General features: G+C 41.5%; 1 protein-coding gene across 3 annotated transcripts in view; it reads left to right on the forward strand.

The window, feature by feature from the left end:
* The first annotated feature begins 606 nt into the window (after positions 1-606).
* The window catches only part of ADAMTS3 (ADAM metallopeptidase with thrombospondin type 1 motif 3), a 187,996-nt gene continuing 163,629 nt past the window's right edge, over positions 607-24,973 (forward strand). The window contains exons 1-4 of one of the 3 annotated variants that reach the window (XM_038400574.1): positions 627-728; positions 2,247-2,274; positions 9,663-9,733; positions 12,096-12,502. Coding sequence is in view for 2 of the 3 variants with exons in the window: in XM_038400570.1 (XP_038256498.1) it covers positions 660-728; positions 2,247-2,274; positions 12,096-12,502 (504 nt within the window). In the remaining variant the exon portion in view is untranslated. Of the gene's footprint in view, positions 729-2,243; positions 2,275-9,662; positions 9,734-12,095; positions 12,503-24,973 lie in introns of all 3 variants that reach the window. The other 2 variants (XM_038400570.1, XM_043513265.1) reach the window with 2 other exon arrangements.

The raw sequence follows: 24,973 nt of genomic DNA on the forward strand, positions 1-24,973 counted from the left end.
AACAAGCTCCCTTCTGAGTATGGGTTTGTGACGGCTGTGCCCCCCCCCCTTCACCAGCGAGAACAGGCTGTGGGGCAGCAGTGGGTGCAGAACGGGACCGGCTCCTGCCCCCGGCGCAGCAGGGAAGCGCGCCCAGAAGCGTGTGCGGGATCGGGCCCGACAGCCTCTCCCTGCAGCGCAGGATGCGCGGGCTGCCCCAGGGCCCGCCGGAGGGCCGGGCGGGGAGAACCTGCGGCAAAGCCCGCGCGCGCGCAGCCCGGGGAGGCGGCCGGCTCCGCGCCAGGGGAGCCCCTGACGTGGGTGGCGCGCGCAGGGGAGGAGCCCAGCCGGGGGCTGGGGCCGGCGGCTTTATCAGCCCCGCAGGTCGCCCGGGCGCGCGGCGCAGGCAGGGCTGGGGCGAGCGACAGGCGGCCGCGCAGTGACTCTCCCTGCCCCGGCTCCCGGCAGCCCAGCGGCCCCCGGCCGGAGGGAGCCGAGACGGGGAAAGGCCCCGCGGGCGGCGCCCTCTGGGAACGCTCCGAGCGCCCGTCCGGTGCCAGCCCGGGGCTCTGCGCGCGCGCGGGCGGGAGGGGGAGGAGGAGGAGGAGGAGGGGGGGCGTCGCGGAGCGCAGCGCAGCGCAGCGCGGGTCGGTTGTTCTCGGGAGGGATCTGGACTCGTGATGGTTCTCCTGTCCCTGTTGTTAGTAGCAGCCTCCCTGGGAGAGGTGAGGACTTCCGCCGATGAACGAGTAAGTGGCGATGTCGCACCCGTAGCGCTGTACGCAAAGCTTGATGCAGCAATTTTCTCCCTCCGCTTCTATAGCGGCGGGGGGCAAAGCTCGGGGGGTGTGTGTGTGTGTGTGTGTGTGTGTGCGCGCGCGTGCATCGGCTTGCACGGGCGAACTGCTCCAGTGCTGGCTCGTGGAGGGGCGATTGCTGCCAAAGAACTCCCTCCGCTTAGATCGCCGTACGGCGTAATAGCGCTGCCTTCCTTTATTTTCACCGACGTCCACCCACCCCTGGGAACGCTGGGGTGGCTTTATAGCGTTTTGTTTCGCGGACTGACTGTTAAGCTGCTTGATCTCGGAGGAAGGGTTGCTGCCAAAGCTCGGCGCGTCCCCTATAACGTAAACCGTGATTAGGCTCTCCGGTGATTAGTAATCTCAGCCGAGAGAGGGAGGGGGAAGACTATTGCCAACAGCAGCAGAGTGGCTCTGTTCGCTTGGTTAGCTCTCACCGTCCCTCTGTCCCGGGGCATGTGGAGTCGTGAATGAATCTGGAAGCTTGTTCTCTTGGCTCTCTCCCCCTTTCCTTTTCATCCCTTAAGAAATCCATTCAAAGCGGGGTTTTCTTTTCAAGGCGCTTGTAATTGTCTTCTGGTCTCTCCCATGCCAGCGAGGAAACGCGTGGGCTGCGGAGGAAATCATTCGGCTTTAGGGGAGAGCGGTCCATTATGCACGTGTCAAAAGGGAATTGCTTGCACAATCCTTTTGCTGCAAAGTTTGCTTTGACAGATCGGGGGAGGTGGTGGTGGGAGCGTTTCCTGGCTTTTCCCTTTCCCGTTGCTGAGCATGTCTCTCCCCTGCCCTTCTCCCCCTTCTTTTTGCAGAGTTTAGTGTCCCCTCTTCTGTCCCCAGCAAGGTAAACCCCAGACTTGAATGAGTCCTTAGTCTGGCCGCAGCTACCTTGAGTCCTGTCCCGCAGCCAGCTGGGAGTTTTGTCATTGACTCCAGCAGGGTGCAGCAGGCTGCGCTGTCTGAATCCTGTGTATGTAGCTCTCCCATCTCTTTGCATGAGCTATTCAGCTTGATACCTCACTGCCTGTAGGTAGGGAAGGGTAGTTTGCTTTCCTTGGTTTCCCTGGTATCAAAACTGTCACCATACATGCCTGATAATTCCTTCACATGCCCACTCTTCAGAAATCATAGCTTTAATTAATTTTAAGGCCTTTCTTTGACCACTGGAATTATTTTTTGGCACAGTGTCACAATTTATAGAATGGTTCATTCAGAATTAGGACTTCTTAGCTGCTCTATTTATGTTAAACTTATTATGGAGTCTATTCGTATATTGGTGGGAACAGCTGGTTATTCAGTTAGGGAAAAACGCCACCTCAGAAAACCAAAAGCAGAAATCTACCAACTGTGCAGTACAAACCAAGTGATTTTCCACTTTCCAGAAACACATATTTTGCAGTAAGTAACACAGCACATAATAATTAAACTAACAGTTTTGTGTGTGTGTGTGTTTTTTTTCCCCCTCTGCAGGCTGGTAAAGAAGGAATGATCCAAATAGGTAAGCATCATTTTTATTTCCTTTTTCCCCCGAAAAGGAAAGTGAAGTAAATAAGCTCAATAAGTCAGTTTATTTAAGCTTCTTTTCTTGAAGAAGACACTGTTAGTGCATGTGCAGACTAACAACATTTTCACACTTGTACCATAGATTCTTCCTTCCAGCAGAAATGTATAGATCTGCAGTAATATAATTTGTCTTTATGCCCTCTCATTTTCACCTTCACACTTCAACAAAATCTACACTTTCCCTTTTAAAAGAACAAAACCAACAAGAGTTAAAAATTGGAGCACGCTTAAACCGGCCATTCAAATCTCATGGTAAATCAGATATGTGGGATTCTTTTTGTCTGAGTACTTTTCTGAAAAAAGGAAGCAATACCTACTCAGTTTTGGGAAGGGCAAAACATGTTTTTGAACAGTCTTGATATCGTGTGTAAGCATTTAACTTTTTTTAAGCAAGAAATATTTTGCTATGTTGACAGCGTGGAATACAGGGTGAATAAGGGACCTGAAGAAAAGGTTCCTCCCTCAGTATCCATTAGGTCACTTTAAAACCTTGCCATCTATATTACAAATTTAAATCACTTTGTTTTTGAACTACTACATTTCTCAAGGGACAGTGGTAAAAATAAGAGACGGGAAATTCTGGAACAAATACTCTGCTGGTGCAAATGGGAGTAGTTCCATCGATTTCAGTACAGCTGTGCCGGCTGAGAATTTGGACCTCTATCTTTATGGAAGGGAATGTGTTCTAGCTAGCAGAATATAGGAATAGGTGTCTGGTCTCTTGGATTCTCTTCTTGGGTTAGTATTTGACCTAGGGAGTGTAACCGTATGCATTTCTCAGTTTACCCATCTGTGAAAAGGGTGTTTATAATACTTCCATGGGATGTTATGAGGCTTACTTAATGTTTGTTACAGTGCTTTGAAACTCTCAAATGAAAGGTGATACATAAGAGGGTAATGCTTCCACCCCAGCAAACTCTCCCAATTTGAAGTTTTAACCTTTCAGCATATGCCAGGTGTTCAGAAAGCAAGTTCAAGCATTTTCCTGAATTGTGGAGGTCTTTCTCTTAATTTCAATTCTGGCACTGAATTCTAGTGTGTTGAGGTTAATTTCTACGAGTACCTATGAGTAATGGGAAATGAGGCACTTATGTGGTTTATGTTTAATTGGCAACCCCCCTTTTCTTTTTCCAACTGTTTGCTGACCTTGTGTTCTGTTTTTGGTTGTTTCCATGCAATTTGGATTGTTTTTGCATTTCAGTAACCATAAGCTATATGGAAATGCTGCTTTAAGAAATTATATCGTACTTCAGAAAAAAAAAATCCTTATCCTGGAAAATAGATCTCTCTCTCTCTCTCTTTTGTCTTTTTCATGTCTCAGTTGCCACGGTTTGAGAATGTTCTCGAGACACCCACAGAGACTAGGGATACGATCTTGCATACATGGGGCAAATCTGTATCTTTATGCATAGCTGGGCATAACTGGGCTGTGTGCTCCATAGGAGATAGGTCAGGATAGAATTCTCCTCTTAATCCTGAGGTTGTAATAGGAGCCTGTGCTGTTTCAGTATTGCTTCCTTTGTAATCTATTATGGATTCACTGGTCCTATTCAGGGCCAACTCTAGGGGGGGTGCAGGGCCTGGAGTGGAAGTGACGAATCCGTCGCTTCCGGATCCGACCCGTCCCTTCCGGGACTAACTGCTTCAGCCAACAGCACTAGCCTGTGGGGCTTCCAAAGCGCGGGGCCCAGAGCAGTTGCCTCAATTTGCCACACCCAAGGGACGGCTCTGGTCCTACTCATAGTCTGCGCATGTACCCAAGCCTATTTTCACAGTGGTGTGGCTGGAGCTCCTGTTGAGCATAGCTGCATAGTGCTTGACATCTTGTGAGAGCTCACTGCAGCCTACTGTCTCCTGCATAGTAGAACTACATTGATTTCATTGCCTTCAGGCTCTTTTGTGACTCTTTCTTGGGCTGGTAGATTTGGCCCATAAGCTTTTCAGATCTTCTGCTTTTGAGGAGGCTTACCAAACAAGATTGAAGTGACTTGCTTTACCTATTGCATTTTCCTGAATAGACAGTGTCTTGGTGGAGAAACGCGTTTTTGCATTTAAAACATATCCGGTGCTGGTTTTTGCCCTAATTTGTACTAAAAGGGCATTTTAAACCATTATTTTTAAAATGTCTTTGGTCCTGAGAAATCTGATTGTTTCTGCTGTTAAATACGTACAGTGAAATCTGTCTTAGAACCGTCTCCAAGTAGGTAGCAACCACTTTCAAGTATCTTGCAGCTTCCTATACACTTTTCTTTGACCTTTAGTCTATGGCTGCCTCTATTAAGCAGCTGATCTTTGCTTGTACCCTGAGTGGTCATTTAAGATGAGTTTAACTGTGTAGGTTTTTTTTTTTTAATACACCCAGATAGAATGTATAAACACAAAATTAATGTATTACATTACTACATAACTTAATTCAATGAGCAGGTGCACAATAATTGTCAAGCAGAAATCTTACTGTGAATGATATGACTTTTCAGAGGTTGGAATTAGAAAAGCATTCTTGTGAGATGGTTTTGGAACCTGATTTGGTGCAGCATCTCCATTCTGTGTGCTCCAGAATTCCACAATGTGTACGTGCTGTGAGTTGACAGTGCTGTTAGCGCTACCACTTAAAGGATGCTTTGGTTTCCAACTCTGAAATGACATTGGCAGGCTGCCTTTGGAGAGAGTGAACAGCTTCTCGTCATATCTGCATAAAATAGTTTCACTGGAGTGATGCAAAGGGTCTGTCATGCTACAGGAACTGTGAAAATACCAGAAAGAATCCTGTATGGCCTCTCAGGAAAGGAATACTTGAGTTGCCAATAGCACTGAGTCAAGTTCACAGTACAGGAAATGGGGTCATTGAGGGCAATAATTCACTAGCCACTAAACTTGAGAGCCTCAGTTTTTGTTTACCCTGCTTGAGAAACCTTGAATTTTTTTTTTAGAAGGGCTTAAACAACCACAGCTCCTACTGATGTCCGACCCATTTGGGACTTCTGAGGGTATCTTTCTTATTTCATCTTCTGCTTCCACTCACTCAGACCTTGCTTCTGGCCAAAAAGTGCCAGATTCAGCTCCTCTGAAGCTTGTGTGTGATGGGTCTGAATTGGCTGGACTGCTCAGAAGAGAGCAACCAAAATTGCTTCCTAACTTCTTAGGGCTCTCAACACTTAACAAAGACAAGGGGGTGTAAGATTGAGTCCCTAGTTTGGATTGTATCATTACCCTTCTCAGTGTTGAGAAATACTTTGCTGAACGACTGGAGCAGTTTTGCCTCTGCCCTTTATAAGGCTTATCACAGTCTCTGTTCTACCATGATAAAAGTGACAGCTGTATTAGGGGTAAACCATTTATTTCCTCTGAAAGTGTAAGAATTCTTAACACTCATTCCCAGTTTTTCCCTTGAAAAATTGGTTCTGGGTGCTCCCACCCTAGATATATTACAGTAAGCAAAATGGTATGCCCCTTTGTGCCCAATAAGCTGATAATGTGCTGCGCTGGTCCTTTTAGCTTGTAGGGTATCTATTCTACACAAATCCAAGTTTTGTTACCACTATCCTTCTCATATGATGTGGGTATAGTGTGTTTACTGATGAAATGACCAAATAACTACCTTCTCCAGTATTGCATACTGTCAACTTAGGTATTATGTAACAAACAGTAGTTATGGTGGAAGCAAAAGAGCCATATCTTTGTGGTAAAAGTAACACTGGCAGATGTCATGTCATATCCTTGCAGGTTTCCAAGCTGTTACTTCTGCCTTGGAATATTACATGGTAGCTATTGTATTTCATCCTGCAGAGAAGCTATAACTTGCTGTCATGCTATGATAAATTCATCACTATGAGCTAGATTCTGCCACCCTGACTGGCACTAAATACACTGTACAACTGCTCAAAGTAATCAGTGAAGGGACTCAAGTGGTCAGATACTACTCAGGTGACAGACCATGGCCCTACAACCTCAGTGCAGATTCAAGTTGGAGGATAGAAGCCCTTGTTTAAATACTTATTTATTGGTAATAATTAGCAAAGAGAAATTTCTGAAATATTAAACCAAAAACTTTACAAACTGGCTACCTTTAATTAGACATCTAAATAACTTGTCCTGATTTCCAGAGGTGCTAAATACTCATTGCCTTCAGTGGAATGTGTAGGCATTCAGCATTTCAGAAAATAGGCACCTAAATAAGTTGACTTATATGTGTATTTGGTGCTTTACTTTCCCCAGGTTCCAAAATTTGGCCAATGCATTATATTAAAAGAAAAAAATCTCCCATAATGATACAATCCCTCTTTCAAATGTAGTTGTGCAAAGAAAGTGTAGGACATTTTAATCTTAATTATGGTTAGTTCTAATAAGGTAAATAACGTCAACTTGTGTGGTTCAGCCGTGCTAATGCTTTAATATTGTTTAGATTTTAAAAAAATATTATGAATATATTTTTCTTACAGATGCATCCTTTACTTGACTGTGTTTTGGAACACTTAATAAAAGAATGTGATATTTTTATAAATGATTACTTTTGTCTTAAACAATGTACAATTTTGAACATAAAATTCACCTCTTTCTCCTCATGCTTATCAGTGAAACTTGGAATTAGCAAAACAGTGCAGCTTTGAAAATGGAGAATTGGAAAAAAAAAGAACACCTACAGATGGAATAGCATTTCCATAAACTGTAGTCTACAAAAAAGGATGACTGAAGTCAGCGGAAGAGTTTGGCTCTCTTCAGTATTTAAGCTTGTCACACTTAATTTTGATTGCCTTTGAACAAATGAGACTTCCTTTTCCAGTTCAACATTTACAGACCTTGGAAAGTCCTCTGCTGATGGCAAAAACTTTAATATGTCTCTTCCCACCCTTCATGCCCACCTCCTTGTGGTCAGCTGGCTGTTCTCATTATTAATGACTGCAATTTTCTTGCCCCCACAAACTGAAATCTGGGAACATTACCATAAAAAGTACAAAGTAATTTCTCAGATGTGCTGCAGATTCAGGCTTTGATTGTCAGGCTGTCATTTGTGCATTTTGGATGTCTGCTTGTGTGAAAAATACACCAATTCTGTTGTGGGTAAAAGTAAGAAATCAACTGTGTTTTATTGATCTGTAAGTGAATTTTAAGTAGAAATGGTCCTAAAATGTGAAATATGGACCTGGATATTTAGCCCCACTGAAATTTGGGGGATATTAGGATTGAGAGTTTTGATTGGGCCCAGTGACAAAACTTGGATGTGTTCAGATTTCAACTTCTTTGCTTCCTATTCCCTACCTACTCCAAAAAACAAACAAATACTCTCAGGGAAAAGTGGAATCTGGAGTTTTGATTTGGTTCCATCTCTCAGGATAAAAATTTTTGACCCTTACATAAAATTCCCAGTGATTTTTTTTTTAAATGGGAGTCCTGCATGAGGTAAGGATTACAGGATCAGGCCTTAAAATTGTATGCATAACGTTTAAAAGCATTTTTAATGCTGATGTGACTGTATTGATTATGGGTGAAGGTGAATGCCTCCTTCAGGAAAGATCCCACTGTGAGTTGGTAATTTTAATTGTGGTATGCATAGTAGTTTTCAGCACAATGAATGGTATGAATGACTATGGTATTTTCACTAACCTTGACTGCAATATTTCCATAACATGCTTGAAAAATTTCCATTTCCATACACCAGCTATTAGTACATTATTTTTCCTGACTGTCTCTACTGTTAGTAATATCAGTTAGAAATTGAGGATGTTAATGCAGAATCAAGTCGGCTGCAAAACTAGGTAATCCAAGCTGTGGGGAATGGGTTAGTGTTCTGAGACATGAAGCTGTCAGCGATTGTAAGTGTCATGGAAGGGGCACTATTTCAGTCTTTGGAGTGGTGAAAAGGGGTGAAGATGCCAAACTGTACATCTCAGCCTGTGTTCTGAAGCCAGGATTGTGTTTTACCATGATAGGGTTGTGGAGGGTTTTTTGGAGGGTAAGAAATAGACTATAATTAGGAGAAATAGTTGAATGTAGCAATTGAGAATTTTCCAGTTACATTATCGGTACTTGGTAGTCTGCATAAATAGGTTCTGGATTATTCAGTGGATTGATATTGGATATGAGAGCCTTTTACCTCTGTTATTCATTCAAATCTGTTTTAGGTTGAGAATGGATAAGTTTTAATGCGTTTAATTAAGTATGTTTATTTAGAGGCATTTCTGTGGCATGCATCAGTATCTGATCCACTCAATAGTAAAGATCTATCAAATGGTACCAAGAAGGTAGCACTGCCCTCTACCCCCTCCGCCACCCACTTTATAGGAATCGGAACTGGTTAATTCTTTTTGCATTGGCTGTCTTTATTGTATGATCATTTGAGGAAATTCTGCCTTGAACCAGGTGTGCCTCACAGCATGCTCCATAGGTGGTGAGATTTATGCTCAGACTCATATCCTGCAGCAGTTTGGTCCAGAATCATTGCCCTTGCACAGAGAATGCCATTCCTTCTACCATCACAGGAAGAGATCTGGACATCTAATAGCCTGATTCTCCTCTCAGTGATGCTTAGTGTAAATTGAGAGTTAATGCCACTGACTTAAGTGGTGTTACACTGGTGTAAAATCAGTATAAAGTGGAGAAATAGCAGGCCCCAGTATATCCTGTTGAGGAAATATGGTGGGAAGTAAAGAAACAGAGACCCTCCCTAGGGTAACTTAGCCATAGTCCACATGAGGCTTAAGTTCAGGATGGTTGTTCCATTAGGTGGTTTATTTAAAATAAGTCATAGCTGTCCTTTAACAGTTAACTTCCTACAAGACAGCTGTCCATGTACCACTAAAAAGCAAGTTTGTTGCTAGTCTCACAGAAGACGAAGGACTGCATGGGAAGGGAGGAAAAAGTTACCCTCTCCCAACTAAGTGGCTGTTCCAGGAGACTGGTGAGGAACTATGGGGTAGCATGCACTGCCACTGCTTGTCTTGTTACACAACACACACAGGACTTGCATTTCATGGACTGTCATTCTGGCACCCTTTGAGCATTATATTCACTCCTGCAAATATGTGAATCTAGGACCCAATTTAAAGCCTACAGATCAGCTACTTTTGCTGCTTATCAGGTAGGAATTGTGGCTCAAATCCTCTGTTCTGACCAATGGTGGCAGATAGAGGGCAGGTAGGCAAAAGTGGCTTTAACCCACCTTTACTCTCCCTCCAATCTGGGCATGTTTATCTGGTGGGTGCCTGGGCTAAGTTAGATCTGCCCCAGGATTATGCTGATTTACACAGCCTCAACAGCTAGGCAGCTGGGGTTTTCAGCAGTGTATAGAGGCATCCTAATTATGCCTCCTTTCTCCCCTGTGCCTAGGGCAGGGAGCAGTGATGACATAGAGCCACCAAAGCAGATCCTACATCACGTGAGGATCCCCCGCTATGGAGGTACAATTCACAGGGTGTTGGATGTGCTGGCTTTACAGTTGCTCTATCACTGGAGCAGGGTCAAGGATCTTGCTCAGCATCTCTCAAAGTTGGTTTTAAGTCACCTTCTCCATTCTCCTGTGTCTTTGACCATATTCTACTTCAGGTTTCAGGAGGAGGAAGGGAAAGAGTAGGTCAGTGGGTAAAAAAGACATTCAATGGAGAGCCATGGAGGGACAGGTCAGAGCCGATAGGATTCCCGTCTGCTCAGCTGTGTTAATACCTTGACATGATGAATCATTGCAGTGGCATTTGCTGGGATGACTCTAGCTAAGAATCCCTCAGATTTTATTTTTACATTATAAATCAGTTTTCTGAGAATGCCGAGTTACAGCACAAAATGTGACACTTTCTTTGGAAAGCTTCTGTGCAAGGAAACAAACTACTTTGTTTAACGCACATGTAGAACAATCTCTTCTTGTAAAGGAGAATCCAAGCAAATAGGCGTTCACTCATTTTGGCACTTACACATAAAGAGCAAGGAATCTTCTGAGTACTTTGAAATGGAAAAAATTCATGCCTTTGGTCTCCACTGTGTATGAAGCCTAAATCATATGGGGGCCATGTGCAATTGGACACATACATTTGCACCTACCTAATTTAGGCCTTAGAGCCTTACAGTCAAAGTGTCTATCCTAGCATATCTTCATATGTTCACCCAACTTTGAAAACCAGGCCCATGTTCAATTTTTATTTATTTATTTACTTTTAGTTTAAACATTCTTGCTATCACATGAAAGTACTAAACATTTGTGGCTTTTTATACAGATCATTGTTATAATCTCTGTGCTTAGAATTGAAGTGATGTAATAAGATGAGTAAATATGATTCATTTAAAGGGCCAACTTCTGGTTGCATTGAAGTCAGTGGAAATCTTGCAACTCATATCTATAAGACTGACCTCTGGCTGAAATTGTATTCTAAACACATAATACGATGGGCAATATTATATCGAATACATTTTCTCTTTCTGTTTGGATCTCCATGTTTATTTACAGGGGGAGAAATAATTCTGTGGTTAAAATTGCTGTGTCAGAATAACAGTAAAAACCTGACTGTGGCACAAAAGGAAGGAAATTCAAGATTGACTTTGAGGTCAAACAGAGTGATGACGTAAATTAGATTCCCTTACACTAACTAGGCCTGCTTACACCCATTCTATCTCTATATAAAAGGGAAACTAAGTTGGCATAACTCAAGTACTGTAAGCAGTTGGTCATTGGGTCCTCTGCTCGCCACTGGTTGGCACCTCCTTCTGTTGCGGTACGGCTGCTTCGTGACTCAGCCCTCTGGCCAGGTCAACCTGTGATTTCCCCTTCTGGAAGAGTCTTCCAGAGTCCTTCTGCACCAGCTTCATCAGGCAGTCTGCATGCCTGCTCCCCGGCTGTGTCATTCCACAGAGACTGGGGCAGTCTTCCCGTTCACTGCACCTAGCAATACCACTCTGCAATGGATGATAGGGAACCCAGGCCCACCCACTACTCTGGGTTCTAATCCAGGGCCCTACAGTGAGCAGTTAAGGTCTGGGACTTCACCAAATCTACTGCTCTGTTTCTTGGACTCCTTCCTACCATGCTGCTTTAAGCTTCTCCGTCATAAGCCTTCCTAGTCAGTAGTTCCTCCTGGGGCTACTAGGTAAACTCTTCCACCTGGGTTCCTATCCCCTCTTCCTTCTCCCTTTCCTCAAGAAGAGAGAGAGTGCAGGCTTCTTCCCTGCTGCCCCGCTGTGTTACCAGCCTCCTGGCTTTATAGAAGCCCTGCCCTGTTCCTTCACAGGTGAGCTCCCATCTAATATAGTGCTTTCCACACAGCCTAAATCTCCCTCTCTTTGCAGCTGAATTGGCTGATTGGGCCCAGCTGGCCTTCTTCAACTCTCTCCGGGCTGGTGTGGGAAACACAATCCATTTTATAGATGTAAATTAAAATATCCTCAACCCTACTTTAATTTATATCTTCTGGCCCTTCTGGTAGACTCCCTTATATATCAGTGGAGTGAATGTAAATAGTACTAAGGGCTCTTAAGTCAGTGCATAAGGTTCGAACTTGCATCACCTCTGAATTTAGGCCTCAAGTGCATTATTCACCTTGTAGCTCCTTGGTTTTCTGGTGTCTCTGCATAATACTAATCATGGTTGGGAAGAATCCGCAATACTTACATACAATGGATGAGTCCATGACACAGCTGTAAGTGAATTTCTTTGGTCATCATTATTTTGGTGGTTTTCTATTCTGTAGCTATGTATCTGTTCTCCATTTTTCAAACTTGTTCTTATACGCTCGTTCCAATTTTGGTTTTTGTGTGTGTTTTGTTTTTTTTGGACAGATTTACCAAAAATCAGACCAAGGCTGCATGGGCTAGTGACTCCGATCAGCACTGGTGCGGATGGAAGCTTCATCTCCAATATTCTCTCCGCAAGCCATCAAAGACGATTAACAAGGGATGTGTCCCAAAGCCCCAAACAACTGTATTTTAACATCACAGCTTTTGGAAGGGAATTCCATCTCAGGCTGAAGCCTAACACCCATCTGGTGGCTCCGGAGGCTGTAGTGGAATGGTATGAAGACGCTGTGGAAACTGGAAATGGAACTGAGGCTGGTAACAAAAGTCAGACTAGAAACGCAACAGAGTGGATATGGAAAAAAGAGCCTCTGTGGACCAATTGTGCATATGTTGGAGACATCACGGATATCCCAGGAGCATCTGTTGCTATTAGCAACTGTGATGGTCTGGTAAGATTTATTCCATGGCATATATGTTTGGATCTTTATCCCTTTTCCACAAAGCTTTAGTTACTGTTAAGTATCCAACATTATGATATAATTTGGTTAACTTCATTTTCCAAACCCATTAGAAATTGCACCCTTGTTTTATGTGGAGTCATTGGGTCTCATGCTTTAATACCTCTATTTCAGGACTTATCCCTTATTGACATCACCATAGGAGAGATACAAATCAAACCTGTTAGTGTGGTATTTTGGTTTTTGTGATATGTTGCAAACAGGGGAAAATAAGTGCAACAAAGTTAAGTTATCATTAGCAGTTTTATAGTCAGCGAGCTTACAAACAATATAAATAGATAGAGGTGTCTGCGTCCAATATTACTATGCATATTTTGAGGTGCGGCACATTCACAGACTGATCCCCCAAAATAACAATGACAGTTTAAAAATAATCAGGCATGTTTCTTTAGAAAAAAAATAGACCCCTATTTTTCTATACTATTCTCTTTTTAAAAGCATCGGTTGGATCACAGTACTTATAGGTGATGTATTCTGAAGGTACTTTGGTCTGGTTATTATGTTAGACTAAAGTATGTCAGTGTAGATTCAGCAGCGTTATCTATAAAGATAGACTGGGTTGGTACACAGATGCCGTACATAAAGATTAGACATATAGTGACTGCATATGCAGTTCATTAACTCAATTCATGTGGCAAAGAAAGCTAATAATACTTGCATTGTACTCTTTAAGTAGTAGAAGCAGTAACATAAACATAATTGCAACTTCCTGGAAGATTAATATAGAGCTTTTATATACTGCTCTTCAAGAGAGAAATGGTATGAGCAGGCCTGCAACAACAGATGTCCCTTCTTTGAAAGAGCTTCCCATCTTGGATGCCAGATGCGTGAATGATTTGATCCCATTCTGCCTTAGGTACTAGCCAGCTATGCTCCTCTGTTTCTGGAATGCAATGTGAAGTTGTACATAGTTTATTTCGTGGAAACCACTCATTGGTTTAATGAACTTTCGTTAATTTAAAGAAAGGAAATCTTCATAATTGATATTTGTTTATAGCTGATACGATCGAGTGCTGGTGGGTTTTTTTAAATTATTTTTATTTTTTTTAATCCAGTTTGGTGGTAATATGCATAATTTACAAAGATACGTGCAAATTTTTGAGCCAAGTCTGTGTTTTCATATAAGTAATGGCTATAGTGCTCTCATTATAAATGAGCTGCTGAGGCTGGGAGCTATGAGTTATCAGTAACGCTTCAAGACAATAAATTCGATTAGACAGAGTTAGATTTAGGTGTCAGAGTAGCAGCTGTGTTAGTCTGTATTCGCAAAAAGAAAAGGAGTACTTGTGGCACCTTGGAGACTAACAAAAATTTATTTGAGCATAAGCTTTTGTGAGCTACAGCTCACTTCATCGGATGCATTTGGTGGAAAAAGCAGAGGAGAGATTTTTTCCACCAAATGCATCCGATGAAGTGAGCTGTAGCTCACAAAAGCTTATGCTCTAATAAATTTGTTAGTCTCTAAGGTGCCATAGGTACTCCTTTTCTTTTTGCGAATACAGACTAACACGGCTGCTATTCTGAAATCTGGTAAAGCTGGCAGTGAAGTGTGGATTAATTGATTAAATGTATCTGTGTGTGTTTGGACTTCTTTATTACTAGTAACTAATAAAAAACCCACTCTAATTATAGTATAAAAAATGCAGGGCAATGCCAATTCAGTATAGAATAGGGGGATTTTATCTCTGATGTGAGGTACGTGCTGCACAGAGCATGTGACAGTAACTATTTCTACTCTGCTTCCTTGTTACCCCCCCTTTTTTTTTTTGACACTCACCCCATTTTGATAACTTATAGTCAGTATTGGCTCCTGTTCCACTCGCCTTTACCTCATTTGCTTGTGCTGTCTATTTAAACTCTCAGGGACAAAATCCTGGCCTCCCCTCCAGCTGTTTTGCTCTACTCTACAAAGCAGGCTTCACCAGCTACATAGGGATTCCCTCTGGCTAAGGGGAATCTCTGGGTAGCTGGGTATCTTAGCAGCTTTGCCACGGCCAGTCCCTGGCCTCCAGAAAGGGGTTATCACCTGGGGGGGATTAAGCACTATGGTAACAATTCACTGGCTGAGTAGTTTATAAGGCAAGTTTTGATATCATGAGTAACTAGACTGGAATACTTGGCTTGCTACCAGTCAATGAAAATCCTGGTAAATTTTTGTTTTGTGAGTAAATTAATCTGAAATAAGGAGGTTTTTAATAAAAATTTCAATATAAATTGTAAGATACCTGCTGGTAGTTGGGCACCTTCTGTATTTCATTAAATTGTACTTGTTTATATATATTACTAGAATTTTTATATTGGCTTATTACCAGGTTTCATACTTGGCAGTAAGGTCATATTGCTGTTGAGAAGAAAATGTGGCAAAGTTGTGCTCTGTTACATTGACATCAATGTATAGAGAATTCTGGATTTACGCTGGTGAACTGAAAGCAGAACTTTGCTTCTGGACTTTTCCTGTGTCTGAATTTGCATTTTAAAAAATCTGACAAATTATCAGAATTCTTTCAATACAAAACTGTTTATTTGGCTATCATTGCATAAAATAAGATATTAACAGCTTGTTTTTAACATTGCAAGGAAAATTCTTATGTACAAATCTATGTAATGTCTCTTAAGGTAATCCTTTTTTTTTAAATTGGTTCCCAGAAATGCATGCATAACCAGTAATTTTAGAGGAGAAGAAAAAGCACCTGAGTAATAGCAGAAGCTGTCACATTTTTTCTTTGACCATGTTTGAAAGTTATATTTTATAATTCTAGGTTTGTGAATGGCTGGCTAGTGCTATGATACATGAGCATTTAATGAGGAATCTGTAACTTGTAAAGCCTGTTGACATGAAAATGGAATTTCTGAGTGATTTTAAAGGAAATGAGATGTGTTTAGGAAGGAAAATGGATCCACAATACTGCCTAACACTAGTTTTACTACACAAAGCAGGGTTGAGGCCTCGTTTTTGGAAACATAGTTTCCTTAAATTTTGACAGTATATTCTCTGTTGCTTCAATCACTGTGACAAACTGTAGTATTCATAGTTTGTCAAATACTGTTGTCAGAGTTGCAACAAAGCTTATAACTGTGTTTTACTCACCAAGGGATTTCACAGTGCAAAGTAAATCTTTTCAGATTTTGCATAGTAGCATGGAGCCACGTTATGCCTTGATTTATACCTCATGCCACCCTATTGAATTTAGTGGGGTTGCCTGGGGGTACATGTCCAGGCAGAATTTGGCCTGCAGATCCTCAGCATAGCTAACACTGTCTGCCTTTTCAGGGACAAGCTTTAATGGGAAAATATGTGGAAAAGTGAGGTCTTAAACTTAAAATTCAGTTGCCTTAAAGCAGAAATGTTGAAGGAGCCGTGGGAAGAAGGGATAAACTTGGAAGACTATTACGGGAAAACTTTATATCCTTCTGCCAGGCTGACATCAATCGTCTGTTGATTTGGGGAAAGCTGTGTGAGTTTGAGAAATCAAAGTCTGTGATCTCTGTCATTGGAGAAGGACAAAGCAGAAAAGCCCGAACTAGCTTTGATCAATAAGTTACAGTTGCGCTGACTGTGGTCTAGGTTAACTCCATTTGTAGAAGAAATGTTGCCTCACTTTTTCTTTCAGTTGACTTGCTTTACTAAAGATTTAAAGATAGAACCAATTGAAATTATTTAAATGGGGTTACAACAAGGGTGCACTATTGAATAGGTTTAACGAGGCGAGAAATGTTTCCCAGAGCTACATTTAGTAAGACAAGTACACATAATTTCCCATCACACGTTCATACTCCCTTATTCTTGTTGTGTTCCCTTTTCTCTGTTCTCTTTGCAGGTCAGCACTGACACCACAACTCCTATCCCCCTTTTTTTCTGTTTATCCCATCTTTTCTGGTCTGTGAAGAGAGAGAACAGGCCCTATAAGTGTTCAGGAGATGCTTAATTTAGACATACTTGATTTGATCCGTCAAACTGTGTTAACTGTACCTTCACCTCTGGCTTACCCCGTGGGGACATATTTAGCGCACCTCTGGGCTAAATGAAGTGTTGACTGTAACATATGTTAGTAAGTATGGTCATTACAAGTTCACTTCCTTTTAAACAAGGAATATGCCCCCAAGGTTGTATTGGTCATTTTATACATTTGACAGGTCTGACTCTAAGAAATTGGGCAGTTACAGCAGCCTTAATGGTCCAACCATCTAAAAATGATGGAACCTTACCTGATCATATGTAAGATCTTTTGCTAAGAGAGTATCGTTCTCTGATGGAGAAACATGGTGCAACAGAGTTGGAACATAATTGCAAGACTTTCTAAGAGGTGCAATTTAATCAGTTCAAAGCAGATTTGCAGGAAACAGGTTTCTCGTATTTACTTGTGCCTGATATAATAATTTTTTTTAATCTGCATGGTGGAAAAAGTATAGCTAAATAACTCCTGTGCTTTTTAAATACAGCTTTCTAAGCTTTTAAGCTTCTAAGTAATGTAATTCACTAGACTTTAAGTGTAGAAATATCAAGGTAGATTGATTTAAATGTTTTAATCATGACTTAAATCAGTTGTTAAAAATGGATTTTCAATTGCTGTTTTTAAAGGTTTGTTTAGTAATAAACTTTTGACTAAAGCAAATACCTAGGGTCACCATCATCCTGGCTTGTTTGGAGCTCTTTACTCTCACCCCTGTAGTCTCCCCAGCTTGTGATATACACTCTACAGATCAATGCAGGCTTCTTTAGTATGTTAACATCCGGCACAAAGGAGCCTTCTAAATATTTAGCAGCTTCCGTCCAAGATTTATGCAAACCATATACTTGGAGAAATCCATTGTCCTGCCATGTTGCTGATGGATAACTTCAGGTTTTTACTCTAAATATGCTTTTGAGGGAGTGTGTGGGGTGACAGGTGCTGGTGATGGGGGAGGGAGAATGGACAAATAAAAGAGGTTCCTGCATTTGTTTTGGTTTCTTTCTTTTGTCATTCAAGGCCAACTGCAACCTGTGGATAGAACAGCCACAAATGTATGTAGATGTGTTTTCCCCAGCTTCCCTCTTCTTGAGATTTTGTATTTGCTGATTCCTTGTTATTCTCTTTGGGCCAGATCCTGATCTCATTGAGGCCGGTGGGAGATTTGCCATTGACTTTAGTGGGACCCGGATTATTGGCTTTTGGTGTCCTTCTCTCGCTTTGTTTTGGGCCTGCTGCCTCCTACACTTGGAACAGTTGCCTACCACTTGTGTGCCAAGTGATGTTATAGTGGATGATGAACTAAATATGTGTCAACAATGTAATACTGTTGCAAAAAAAGCAAACATCATTCTAGGATATATTAGCAGGAATGTTGAAAGCAAGACACGAGAAGTAATTCTTCTGCTCTATTCAGCACTGATAAGGCCTCAACTAGAGTATTGTATCTGGTTCTGGGAACCACACTTTTTGAGAACGATTTGGATAAACTGGAGAAAGTCCAGAGGAGAGCAACAAAAATGATTAAAGATCTAGAAAACATGACCCATGAGGGAAGATTTGAGGGGAAAAAAAGAAACGGATTTGTTTAGTCTGGAGAAGAGAAGACCGGGTGAGCTGGGAGGGGGACGGGGCGGAGGACATGACACATTCCGTAGTCTTCAAGTATGCAAAAGGTTGTTATACAGAGGAGGGTGGTAAGTTGTTCTCCTTAACCACTGAGGACTGGACAAGAAGTAATGGGCTTAAATTGCAGAAAGCAAGAGTTTGGTCAGACAGTAGGAAAAACTTCCTAACTGTCAGGGTAGTTAAACACTGGAACAAATTATCTATGGCTGCTGTGGAATATCTTCATTGAAAGTTTTTAAGAACAGGTTAGACAAACACCCGTCAGTATCTAGATAATACTTAGTTCTGCATGAGTGCAATGGGCTGGACTAGATCACCTCTGTCAGTTCTACGATTCTATGGGTCTCTCTTCCAAAGCACTCTTTAAAATGTATTTTTGTGAAGCCATCCAACGTTGACATCCAAATCAGTTACGTCGGCATGCGTGATAACCTACACATAGGTAGATCCTTTCAGAGGAAGATGTCCAAGCACTTTGCAAACTGTGCACCTGCTATGCCCCAGTGAGGTAGGTACCATAGGGAGTAAGTATACACCTTTTGGAGAGAACTTGCACAAGTTAAGTTAAATAGCTGGGAGAAGAACCCAGGTCTGATATCCTCTAGTCCTGTTCTTAGCCCTTTCTGCCACCTGCCAGTCTTTTGAATGGTTACCTTAAGTCATGTCTGTTGGACTATAAGCTCTTGGGGGGGCAGGAACCTTGAAGTAGATCTTCAGCTAAGGTAAATCAGTGGAGCTATGTTGCCCCCTGTCTACTGTGGTTTCTGTAAATCAGTTTGTCTATGTTTAGCCCTATATTAGGGTTTGATCCTGCATTCTTTGCGCAACTCAAACTTCCTCTGACTAGGAATTTTGGGCATACCTAAATGAATGCTGAGATGGACTCTTCATAGCCGAGGATCAGTCTTTCTAGTATTGGTCTTTAAACTGATGTGCATGCCAGTAGCGCTATCTAAGTAATATATAACACTATAATATGCATAATAATAAAAAAACCTGTAGTTTATTGTTCCCCAGCCCCCGATAGAAATAAAATTAAACCCCAAAACTTAAATGAAGTCCCTCTCTGAGGGGATGCAGGAGAGACTTTTTTTATTGTAGCAGGTGGGTATAGAAGCCTATTTTTAGCAATCTCCTGGCTGTCTGTTGATTTGGGGAAGCCTCTGGACTATGTAGTAAAAAGGAAAGATGTTCAGAGTTTCTACCTAGATGTATTCTTCTTGTTTTCAAGGGTTTTTCACCAGCCAAGTTGTCCTCTGAAATAATGATCATCTTAGGGGGCAATGCTCCCTCCCCCTGTTTGTTCCAGGAGCTGTGTGGTCATAGGAAAAAATGAATTGATATACTGTAGTATTGCTGTGATCTTACTCTAGATTAATTCAGGCTAGACTATAAGGGAACTGCATAAATGTCTCTGAGCATTGAAATGTGCAGTCAATTTTAGATAATTGTTTTTGCAAGTGGAAAGAAGTTGCAGAGTTTTAAAATGGAGCATAATAGCAATGGGCTGTATCCTCTGAGCTGCATGCAGATGGAACCCATTCTGCACAGATCACATCCCTCCAGTGTGGACAGGGAAGAGGACAGCCATGGTCTGCAGCAGTGTATCCCTCCAACCTCCATAGGGAGCAATGTGATGATTCACAAGTGGGGAGTGGGCGTGTCAGGGATGCAACCAGGGATCACGAGCATCATCCACCTCTGGACCATGGTGTTTTTCTGCTGCACTGCCCCTGTGGTGGAGAGCCTCCCAGCCAGCTAGTGGCTGCAGGAGCCCTAAGTGCATGGCTCCCGTGGAGATGAGGAGCAGGGCCAGAGCCGCAGGCAAGCCTCTGGATAGCCATTTGGTTTGGGAACTGGTCCAGCAGCTTGCTTCTGGGCAAGGAAGGCAGACAAAGCTGACCGTGACTGAGGCTAAATCTGAGAGGAGATTTCCTCTCCTTTGGTCCTCTTCCGTGTGCTTTTCTGGAGGAGAGGGGGGCACAGACTGACTCAGGAAGTATTTGCAGTGCTTGCTTCAGTTTTACCCTTTGTAATGGGGTAAAGATAATGGGCTAACAATGATTAGGATTATTCAATTTAAAAAAAACAAATGTGTTTTCTTTTCACACTTTGTTTAATATATAAACATGTTCAGGCGCAAACATCAGAAGAGATTCCTGACTCACGTAATTTAGACGAAGATGATTCTTTTGTGGGCAGGGAATATTATTATTGCCTCACTGTAAAGCACAGATTATCAATTGTCAAGATCGCTTGCAGTCATTGTCGTATTGGATCTATTGTTGTTTGTGGTCAAAATGGCCGGCCAAGAGAGTGCAACTTTCCCTCTCAGATGCTGACCTCATGATGGTTGATCTTGCTCTTTAAAGCCTTGCCTGGGAAGAATGTACTCAGTGGAAAGCCCTGGCCTCTGGAACTTCTTTCCGCCATTAGTCTGAAAGAGTCTGGGTTTGTAACCTTCACCACACATGATAAAGCCCAGGGGTGAGATTTGCAAAAGCATTCAGCACTTGTGTAATTGCTCCTGTTGAAATCAGTGGGAGTTTACTATTGAAACTCCCATTTACTGTTTATTCAGGCTTTGGTTTGAAAGGGTGAAGATTGGGCCTGTTACCGTTTATAAATGAGCATAGGTTGATTTTTTTTGGTTTGTTTTTTATATTTTTTGGTGCTGGCATTGCTAACTAAAATAGGATTCATATTTTTAAAAATACCAAACAGAGGTAGATTTTGATTCATTTCTGTACCACACAGAGGCAATATGATAGGTATGTTAGGTTTGTCTTAATCCAAAAAACAAAGTATAGAACGCAAAATTGTGCACAGCGCTTGCCAAAATGCAAGCAGAGACAGGATTTTTGCATAGAGGAGCTTACAGTCCAGCTCAGGTTGGCTTTAGTTTCTACAGTCCTCTTCAAGATAATGGGGTACTTCTATACAATAACATTAGTGTTAACGGTCGCATACAAAAATAGATGTGACTCCATTCTGACTTTTTAAAAAATGTGTTTGTGTATACACCACCTTCTCCGGTTCCACACACAATGAACAGTCTGTGCAGTATTCCTCTCCTCTGGTATCAGAAATACATGGGCATGTAAGGACGTGTGGGCTGTCTATGTACGTATACTTAGAGGGCCTGGAATTAACAGTGGGGTCACGGGGATTACTTTTCACCTGACTCTGCAAGGTTTCCACATCAGTTCTGACAATCGGTTTTTATGTTGTATCTTAGCCATCAACCCAGGGAAATAGATATCAAGAAAATAGGATGTCTGCCCCCTTCATTCTTTATGCAGGAGGCTTGGGGAAAACGCTGCAAGAGGCAGCGGTGGTGTAAAATGTATTATGGACATGTTGCCTACATTCATTCCATGCATCTGGATAGTTTTGTCAAGGAGCATAAAGGATGCCTGCCTTCTAAAATAGAACTCACTATTACAATGTCCATCTCTTAGTTCTAGAGCCCAGTCCTTCACTATTCCAGCTCTCCCTCTAACCTTGAGACCCCTACCTTCCCTTTGCAGTGCTCAGGTCCTGAGATCGTTTATTGTAACTTCTCCTCTAGTACCACGTTTGTTTTGACCATTTTGGTCCTAGTCAGAGTTGCAGCCTAGGGCAATAATCCTGCTCCTGTTGAAGTGTGTGGCAAAATTTCTGTTGACTTCAGTGGTGCAGGAGCAGGCCCTGTCAGGCAGTAAACTGTACCTAATTATTAATGAATGTTTAATAATTAATAGTGTTTTGAGGTTCTTCATGACGTTCAAAAGTTTGTTTTGCCAGAGTAGAGGGGAGAGCAAAAAGCAACTGCCTTGAGCAGGACCACAAAACTTGATGTAGAGAAGATTAACAGTTATGCAAGCCCACTGGGCAAAAGTAGTAGTAGAAATAATAAAGTTGTGTTTGAAAATGCCCATCTTGGCAGCACAGATCTAGCATGATACTTTAATGCAGTATTGCTAGTAACACTATTATGAAATATAAAGATGTACTGTAATGCAAAAATATGCTTATAGAAGTCACATGGGCCTTACTTAAATCTTATGAAATAAAAGCTGCCATGACTTTGAAATGGAAACTATCCTCTTTATAATTCTAGAGCCTAAAAACTATATTTGCAGTATCAAAGGCTGTGATTTTCAAAGCCTCTTAAGGGATTTTGGAATCCCTTAAGATTCTGAGGGATTCATCATTAAGATGAATTGGAACTGGGCATCAGCCTAAATGGTTAGGGGTATACTGATTTCCCAGCTGAGGATCATACTCATAATATGTTTCCAGGTGTCTCCCTGGCTGTGTGTGACTGCTGAGTGTAGTTTAGAGTGATTGGTCCCTTGTTGATTGGTTGTTTGCTTGATTTGTTTTAAATCCAATATATGGTGCAAGTGAGGCTGAATTGCTCAGTCTGAGCAGCAACTTGTGTGTTTTGGTGATTTCCCTCCTTTGCTGTCTTCTCTCTTCGGAGTGTGCACTTCCTCTTCCCCAAACTGCCTTTATCACCAGATATGCTGATCTTTATGTGACAATTATAATCTGCTTTGAAGAAGTCTGTCATGTGCACCTCACTGGTATAAATTCTGAGAAATCCCGAACAGTCCATTTGTGGTCTAGCCTACCAGTAACATTTATGAATGTAGGATGCAATATTCTTTTTAGTTTTGTGTGCATTTGAAATAAAGTTTGACCATAGATAGTAGCAGAGAAATGCTTTTAGGAGCCCAGAGAGATCTGTCCGCTCCATCACAATGTACCAGACTTCAGCAGGGTGGATTTTATTTAAATCAAATTTGATTTAAATCACTCATCAGAAAGACTTGATTTAATTATGGTTTTCTATATAAAAGTGTATTCTTGTTGGTTGTTATAACCTTAATGCATATTCTTCACAACTCAGAGATAGATGCAATTTCATTTTTTAGAACGTACACACTATACATTTTTAAACAGTGATTTATTTTGAAAACTTTTCAGATTAGTTGTACAGCTATACCATAAAATGAATGATTGATTGTTTGGCTATTTCATTTACCAAAGGTAATTGAAGCAGATAGTTCATCTCCCAATGACTTTATAAATATCTCCCATAAATCATTAATATTTGGAGGATTTTCTTGCCATGCTGTATTAGGAGGAGAACATCACCAGACAGACATTTAAATTGTTTTATTTAACTAAAACAACAACATTAAGTATTCTGGATTTTTTTCTTCAACAGCAAACATAGTAATTTAACAAAAAAAAAAAAAAAGCATATATCCCTCGCTTCTCACATTTATCTCCAGACATCTTCTCCTTGTCCAGATCTATTCTTCCCCCAACAATCTTCTATTCATTGAACTTTTTGAAACTTTGCACTTTTAGAGAGGCAAGAGGTTGACTCTGAGTACACAAATTTGCAGAGGGACAATAGAGTTGAGGTCTTTTCTTTTTCACCTCTATATATTTTATTTAAAACATTTTTTTCTGTGAACAAGCATGTTACCTCTGGAGACACAAATCCACAGTTTGAGAACTGCAAAACTAAGCATCTCTGATGGTATCTTCTAGACCAGGGGTTTCCAAACTTGGTTCGCGGCTTGTTCAGGGTAAGCCCCGGTGGGCCGCGAGACGCTTTGTTTACCTGCAGGCATAGCCGCTCACAGCTCCCAGTGGCCATGGTTTGCCGTTCCTGGACAATGGGAGCTGCGGGAAGTGGTGGCCATGCCTGTGCCGCTTCCTGCAGCTCCCATTGGCCGGGAACAGCGAACAGCAACCACTGGGAGCTGCGAGCGGCTTTACCTGTGGACGCTCAGGTAAACAAAGCATCTCGCCGCCTGCCAGGGGCTTACCCTGAACAAGCCGCGAATCGAGTCCCATTGGGTAGATAGAAAGATTAACCTAAATAATCAATACAAAATCCCTGTGGAACCCCATAAGATTGGGTCCCTAATCCATGAGCTATTGGAACTCCATTTACAAAACTTTTCTGAAACATTACATGAATATATAATCCCTATTCCATGGTGAGATGATCTTTGAGCTATAATGTCTCTTAATTAAAACTATCTTTAGATTTTTTTTCCTCAAGTATTTTATTAAAAAAAATCCAATTTTTAAATTAAAAAAATTGATTTAAAAAAAAATCATTGATTTTTTTTATCCACCCTGGACTTCAGCATAGGTGGGTTTTTTTACTGTGGTGTTGTTTCTTTTGTAGACTAATATCTCAAACATTTGAATGTTGGGTGTCAAAACAATTAATAAATTTAGGTTTGATCCTGAAGCCCTCCTTATGGAAGCCTCGCCTGAGTAAGGATTGCAAGCTCACCTGTGATGAACTATTGTATGCAGAATAAGCATTTACTGGATTATTTGCCTAATCTGAAAACTATCCTGACAGAGGGATTGAAAAGACTATCTTATTTTTCCTCATCAGTGATCTTAAAAACACCTCAGGGTATGTAACTATTCTTAGCCTTTTGGGGGAAATAATTGGATTTATTAGAGTTACTTTTTGGTTTTCCCATTAATTTTTTCCTAAATGCATATCAAAGCCATAGAGTCATAATTACTTTGGCCTCTTATCACTTAATGGTAGATTGTCAAAGGCTAACACAAACCTCATTGTCACAGGAACGTTTCTGTGACTGGTCTGAAAGCAAACTACTAACTCACAGACCAGACAAAATTATGATGCTTGTTGTTTTGGTCTTTTAAAAATATGGCAGTACAAATATTTATTGATACCAGAAGCTGGAATTCAATTTTGCCCCTCTGCTATCCAGTTTTTTGTTTTACAAGAGAGACTTCTTGCCCTCTCTGAAGTGTTGTGGTTGTACTAGAC

This window comes from Dermochelys coriacea, chromosome 4 (assembly GCF_009764565.3).
Source record: "Dermochelys coriacea isolate rDerCor1 chromosome 4, rDerCor1.pri.v4, whole genome shotgun sequence".
Lineage (NCBI taxonomy): Eukaryota > Metazoa > Chordata > Testudines > Dermochelyidae > Dermochelys > Dermochelys coriacea.